Below are 7646 nucleotides of genomic sequence, written 5' to 3'. Positions count from 1 at the left end.
AATTCTTTATCAGGTAAATTACCTCTGTTTCATTAGAGTTTTGGGGGGCAGGGGTTATATTGTTCTTTGGCTTATAATGTATTCCTCAGTCTCATTATTTTTCTTTTGAACTTTCTGTGTTTGTATCTGTGAACACTTATTATGGAGAACACCCATCTCTCCCAATCTTGAAAGAGTCACCTTGCATTGGAGCATCCCCAGTGTAGGTGCTATCTGTGCCTGGTGGCTTTGACTGAGCAGTCTAAGCTGAATCAGGTGCAGGCTGGAGGGCTCCAGGTGGTGCTCCACCAGGGCCACCCTGGCAGGATAACTGCAGCTGGAGTGGACATGGACCGCAAGGTCCCAGGGTGCTATGAACTGGATCAACCTTGGCAGGACAGCTGGAACTATAACCATGGGCTGGGCTTCTCAGGGCATGTCCCTAAGGCTGCCCTGGAGGGATAGCTGGAACTGAAGCAGAAGTGGGCACTCTGCCTGATGGCTCTTTGATGGGGCCACCCTTGAAGGATGGCTCAAGTGGTGCAGGCCTGAGGCGGTTCTTGGGTGTTCTGTGCTAGGGCTGCCCTGGCAGGATGGCTGGTTTGAGCACAGGCCAGGGGAGGCCCAGAGCATACACTGAGGCCACCTTGGTGGAATGGGTGGTGCAGGCTCAGGGTACTATGAAGGTAGGGGGTTACATAAACAGTAGTGCCTGGTGGCACCTAAAACCTCAGAGTTCCCACACTCTGGTTTATGCTGTAGGGTTGTAAATGGCTTTCCTTCACTTCCAGTGTCGTTGCATTTTAAATGGCAGTGCCTGGGGCAGGTGAGTGTGTGTATACGTCTCTCAGTGATAGCCCTCCCTAGAGCAGATCATCACATCAGGGGTGGTGTTCCCATCATTACCATGTGTCCATCTGTCCTAGCCTACTTTAGGTGGTCCCCCTGTCATTGCTTATGCCAAAGCTGTTCAATGAACCTTTGGTTCTTCTTCAGTAGAAATTGCTCTACATTTAATTGTAGATGTGGTGTGTCCATAGGAGGAAGTGAGTTCTGAGACTTCGTAGGCTTAGAGGACCATCTCCTTTCACCCAATTCAAAAAGGCCAGCAGTACGATTTTTCATCAGTGTACTGGCACATTATAAGACCGTGGCAAACAGTGTGGTGCTGGACCCTGATAAACTAGGTCAGCTACTAGCCAGAGTCTAAGACTCACCCATGTCCCTGACACCCTAGGACACAGGGTTAGTATGTTATCTGAAAAGCTCTCATAAAATTCCTAGTAGTAACTATGTGAGTGTGGGTAAGTTTAATTTTATTGGGTCTTAAATTCTATACAATGGGAATATTCATAAAGACCTGCCAAGTTGAAAAGAAAAAATAGATTTGTGTGTATAAGGGTAGACGATTTGGGGGTCTTGGGAAGGTTCTTTAAATGTTTGTTGAATTTAGCTTATGAATGGAGTTCTACCTGTGTAGAGTTGAGGTCCATACACTTCAGAGCCACACATCTGGATCTGAAGAAGAGCTAGAAAATCTAGGTTGCTGCTGCCTTTGCAGAGTCACAGGCTAAGTCTACAACCTTGCAGGGCAGCTTCAGGTTTTTAGATCTAAGAATTGAAAGTCTGCAGGTGTTAAGATCACAAGTGCCACAATCAGAGGGCTTAATGCTGCCATTAATCATGTTCTCACAACTCCATCAATAGTTTTCTATGTATTCTAGGATTCAAAGCAAACCTATCTTATGCACCTCCTTACAGGAATGGTATAGGGCTGATAACATTAAAATGCTTCTCCAAGTAGGCTGCATTTCAGGACTAACTTTTGAACTCAATAAAAAGTACACTTTGAAGCAATAATGGATGAGAATGGCAGCTCTAATACCCACCATTTTCCCTAATGGACCATTTATTCCCCCCCAAAGTAGTAGAAATGTATCTCAAGGTGAAGCAGTGTCATTTGTACTTGATCTTATTTGGTGTACAAGATCAGATGTGTGTGCAAAAGACACATTCTTTCATGTGCCATAAAATTGACTTTTTAAACTCTCTGTTCTTACCATGGAGGGTCCTATACTAAAGGCAGCAGAGAATGCCTAAAACATCATGTGGGGCCCTACACTTAATCAAATTTCCCTAGGTTTTAAATGATCTTGAATGTTACGTGTATAGGTCTCAAGTTTGCCATACAGTTGACATGCCCACAATTAAATGTAATTTTAAGTGATTTTTCACATTTGCATTTAAGGCAATAAAATCACAAAAATTTATGTGCCATCAGCAGAGTGACTTTTTTACTTACTCATAGGACAGTAATAATTCTGGTAAGCGTCCAAATTCAAAGTTAGCCAACAAGTGCATGTCAGCCATTTCCATTCTTTTTGCAAGACTAAAATGGACATACTTGTTGCTCCTATAAATGTTATAGTAATGTTTTCCCCAATGACTGTGAAAGGACAAGGATAATTAATAGTGCAGAAAGGATGTTTTTGGCATTTCTTTATAAAATCTATCAGTTATTACAGTAGTAGGTGTTTCAATGACATTATGCATTTAAAATCTGGGTCAGTCACTTTTCATCTGTAATATATTTCTCCATGACAGCATCCGAGACTATGCAGACACACGTCTGCTGCAAAATCATTATACCAAGAGAAAATGACTCAGATTTTACTTACATTTAAAAAAATAAAATAACAAATGAAAAAAGTGCTAAGTGAATAAATCATTTACAGTCTAAAAATCAAACATTTCAAGACTTCTAAGGGTTAACAAAATATTTTAAGTGACATAAACTGGATCTCAGAAATCACCCTTGATCTAAACAGAGACTGTTTCAGATTTTAAATAATTTACTTCTAGGACTATACCTTAAGCCATAAAAATCCCCACAGGTGTTATTTCTTTTGTGAATATGTCATGATCAAGCTTTGGTTATAAAATATTGGAGCTGATACACTTCCTTAGCACTCCGTAAAATGGTGTACTGATGTTAAAATGTTATTTTATTTCTGCTAACCTGACAACAGAACTTAAAGTGCAAACACTGAAACGCTCTAAAGCAAAAATACAAATGCACACACAAGAACCCCACCAAGGCTATTCATTAAGGTTTAGAAAATAAATTTTCTTCCCTAATCAGAGTTTTCATTGAGCTACACCTGCAAATATGTTTTGCCAAAGCATTTTGATACTTAGACCCCTTTGAAACCACTTTAATGCAAGGACTAAAGGAAAAGTTCAAAAGAAGACAGGAATAAGAACCCTGTGAACCGGTCCACGCTCCTTTGTGAAGGCAGAAAGAAACAGAAGACCCAGCGAAGATCCACTTTGAAGTCTCTGCTTTGTTCCTCCAGGGTTTCTTGGAGGTTTGGTCCTTGGGATCCAGATAGGATGTGAATTGTGTGGCAGCCCGTGGCTATAATTCAATGTAATAAAATCATGAAGCCGAGAGGGCTGGGACAGTTAAGTGAATGACACTCCGTACAGCATACTTATACAAATGTGATGTTGCTGAAATCCAAGACGATTTTCCACAAACCAGCCAGGATGGTAATCCAAATAGGAGACTGCTGCATCCTGTCGCTCCTCCCACGTTAAGCACATCTGTCTTTGCTACCGTGTTACCTAAAACAAGTAAGTGAGCATTCAGTATCTCAGCCCCAACCAAAAACGGTCCCTTCTACTACCAGACCCGTAAGTCCCTGTCTATGTCATTTGTGCACCGTTGGGCACATTGTTCCTTTATTTGTAACCCACCTCCAAATCACCTGTTCAAATCCTTTACATTTCTTACTTTCAGGTTGCAAAGAAAACATGCACAAAGACTTGCACAACACGATATTATGTACCTTAGCTTGGTATTTTTTAGCGTTATCAAAACCCCATCAGATTAGGTACATTCATTGCCCATCAAGTTAACTCATGCATGTTGAGCATGCTTTCTTGAAGGCACTAAATTTTTTCAAATGAATGCCAGTTAAGATCCGTGTATGTCAAGATCAAAATGCTACCTTTGTTACTTTTTAATGTAGTTAACTTTTATTTTAAAAAATAGGTTATTTTAGAAAACTGCCATAATGACTGCAAACAGATCTTCATTAAGAAGTTTACGATTTTCTCTACTTTTAAATACTTAGAATAAATCAGTTTCTATAGTTTTATTTGGTAATGTATTTTACAGGTTAGATAATCCATACACAAGCTAGAGGGGAAAAAACCCAAAAGCTTGAGATGTGAACCTGCCTATAACATAAAAAGATACTACTTGATGACAGAGTCATCCTGCCTGGTCTTTAGACCCAATCAATTATTTATTCAAACCTCAGATTTGCTGTCAATTGACATAAAGCCTTTATTTTATACATTTTACAAAAGAGTTGCTCTTTTGCTTGTGCTGGGAATACTAGAGCAAACACACAACAGAAACCTGTCCTCATGGAGTTTATCTAGAATAGGGCTAGCATACTTTTTCTATAAAGGACCAGATAGTAAATACATTCACCTTGGTAGGCCATATAGTCATTGTCACAACTACTTAACTCAGCCTTTATAGCACAAAAGGAGCATAGACAAGACAGCAATGTAAACTAATGGGCACTGTTTTATCCCAATAAAATGTGAGCTGTACACACTGAAGTTAGGATTTCATGTAGTTTTCATGTTATGAATTTTTTTCCCCTTTTGTTTCCAACCACTTAAAAGTGTACAGAGCATTCTTAGCTCACAGACCTTAGGAAAACAGGCCAAGGGCTGGATGTGGCTTGCAAGCCACAGCTTGGTGATTCTTCTTCTAGAGGAAAGGGATGGATGAAGAGACAAAGAAAGGGTATGTCAGAACGTGATATACACTAGGGAGAAAAAAAAGATACTAAGGCCAGGTGGGTAGAAGTCTTGTGATTTCTAGAGGATTGTCACATGAGGAGAATCTGGAGTGGTGAGAGGGAGTCCTGACTACCTAGGGGGAAAAACTTAGGCCTTTCTCCACCTCAGGTACAAAAGTGAGACAAGGGGTGCATGGCTGGACTGTCAAGAGGATCAGTTTGGTAGAAGTGCTGAAAGGCAAAGCCAACAGGACAAAGGATGGAGAGAATGAGGATTCAGGAATTACTCCAGAGTCTTAATCTTGAATACCGGTCTTTTTCTGATGGGGAGGAGTATCCCTGCCTGAGCTTCTTCGGCTGCTAAATGTTTAAGTAGCATCTTCTCCCTTCATTTATAGTGAAGAGTGAGTGAACCGTGAATGCCATGACCCGGTGCTTGTCCTGTGATTAACCTCATGAAATGGTGGCTACTGCCACATTAGCTCTTTCTGGATCTAAGTATAGATGGAGGATGTAATTCTCAATGCATCTTATTTAAGGAAGCTTACTTTCCCTGCCCAGCTCATTTTGGAGCCGATCTCAAGTTCAATGACAGGATTCTTTAGCATTTATTTTCCTGTAAAGTTTTCATTTTGCTAACTGTATATGTAAGGTTCATTGTCACTTTGAAATTCGGTGGATACCACACTGCTAACATGCCAATACTAGCTCTACTCCACAGGGATCAGGAAAGACAAGACCTCAGGGGAAAGGAACCATCTCGGCTGGAACTTAAAAGACAACTAGAACTTGAGAAAAGAGAAGTGATGAATGAGGTAGCAGTGGGGGTATGGAAATACATGGTCTATTGGGGGAGTCACATTTAGGGGTTGACCTCAAGATGCTTACACTCTATTTTCTGTTACCCATGGGGATCCATTGATGGTCTCTCACCAAGGAGAAACCTCGGCAAGGAATTTACCCTGGAAACACAGAAAACAGCACTACAGCAAAAACAGAGCAGGTGTGGGGCCCGGTTAAATGACAATCAACGGATGAAGCGCTTTTTAAGAATGGTTTGCCCCATCCCAGACTTACTATACCAGACTATCCAAGGAGTGTGGCTCAAAACAGTGGGTACAAGGACCCCCTAGGATGAGTTTTCTGAAGCTACTGTTACCATTAAATAATTATTATAATAATGCAGCAAAAGAGAATGAAGATGATTCATAGCGGTAGCCTAAGAAACACAGAAAGGTACTGTTCACAGGGTGTTTTCAGGCAGATACCACAAGAACGGGTCATCTTAGATCTTAAGGGTAAGAGATGGTATAGCAGAGAAAGCCTCATTTAACTCTTCTCTCTCATTTTCTAATATGAAATACTAGAAGCATGCAGAGAATGCAAACTTAGAAGAAGTAAATGCAGTAAGAGAATCAGGTAGGATGCTTACCAAGAGCTACCGGAAAAAAAATACATTTGGATCCAGTTAATTCTTTGCTATGGGGGACCCCTCCTATGCGTTTTAAGATTTTTACAACCTGTCTGGCCTCTACCCACAAGATGTCTGAACAACCCCCATTCCCACAACGTGTGGCAACTAAAAATGACCCTTGATGGAAAAACTGCCCCTGTTTGAGAACTGCTCCAAAGGCATAGCTCTTTACCCTTAGATGTTGGAAAAATAAAAACCTTAAACATCTAAAATTTCTTGAAATTCACTACGATTTATTTCCATTTTCAAACATCAAATAGCCCTGGACAGTGGCTGGCTTTGGTGCTGAAACAACATTGTGTGCAATTGTTCGGAGCTTTAACACGAACGACTCCAAATGAAGACGAGGAAAACTGAGGCAGAATGACAGTGAAAGTTGTATTTTTCCACAAGAACTGGTAGGTGAATGCTCTCTGCGAACACCAAAAGCTATCCAGGCACAATAAACTCACTGCCAACCTTTTACACCTGGAACAGACAGCATGGCTTCCTAGGAAACTGCCCCCCTTGTTTTCTGATCTTCATCTAAATCTGTTAATCTCTCAACTTGACTGCTCTCTTCATATTTGCATTTAAATGAAAAATAAAATTCTGACATAGGTCTCTTACTGCAGATCATCTTACTTTTTAGCCTTTCCACGTGTTGATGTTGGTGTGCAGGAACTGTAATCCCTCAACCGTTGTAGGACCGCTGTCTCACTTATGGGTAAGGTTAGTATCTATTTTATGAAAAAGAGAATCTCAGGGCACCAAGTTCTTCCCAGAAGCCAGTCACACCTCCACAAATGAATCTGCTCTGTGTTCATAAGAACCATAAAAGACATAAAATGTTTTATGCAGTTCAAGCCACAATGAGTTGGATTAATAAAGGAAACAAAATTTTACTACTTTGAGATTATTCTCAAGTGTCATATCACTAAAAAAAAAAAAAAAAGCAGCTAAGTATCATTATGGCTTAGGGAACTGTATTGTGTTTCTACAACTTTTAGAATTTCCAAATAAAATGTCACTACCATTGAGGTTTTAGCTAGAGCAAACTTATATTCCCAGCAGACAGAGCCAAAATGCCCCTGAAGGTCTGCTTCCTGCAAATGCTCTAACTGCACACAAATAGAGAGGGAGCCTCCCCAGCAAGAGACTACTTAGACACATTCTTTTCCGGAACATAGTTGGCTTGTGTTCATGGTCTTGTTTTATATTTACGTATAAGAATCAATACAAGAATAATCTTCCAAATGTTATTTCTTTGTCCACAAGAAATAGGATAAGAAGACATTTTTATCATTGATGGATCTAATATGCTAGCTCCTTGGCAGCTCCAACATTTTTATTCAGGAAGGGAAGGGGGAAAAGGGGCTGAAAAGGGCCAG

The 7646-nt window shown here is 40.5% G+C and overlaps 1 protein-coding gene across 2 annotated transcripts in view; it reads right to left on the bottom strand.

Moving 5' to 3' along the window:
- Positions 1-2245: 2245 nt before the first annotated feature.
- Positions 2246-7646, bottom strand: part of TAFA4 (TAFA chemokine like family member 4) — a 176299-nt gene continuing 170898 nt past the window's right edge. For both annotated transcript variants that reach the window (XM_086697622.1, XM_086697623.1), the window contains exon 6: positions 2246-3606. In XM_086697622.1, the coding sequence (XP_086553748.1) occupies positions 3419-3606 (188 nt within the window). In that variant the 3' untranslated portion in view covers positions 2246-3418. The remainder of the gene's footprint in view (positions 3607-7646) is intronic.

The sequence above is a fragment of the Puma concolor genome, chromosome A2 (assembly GCF_028749965.1).
Source record: "Puma concolor isolate L17-30 chromosome A2, mPumCon1.1.hap2, whole genome shotgun sequence".
Lineage (NCBI taxonomy): Eukaryota > Metazoa > Chordata > Mammalia > Carnivora > Felidae > Puma > Puma concolor.
This window is presented reverse-complemented; position numbering and strand designations above follow the sequence as displayed.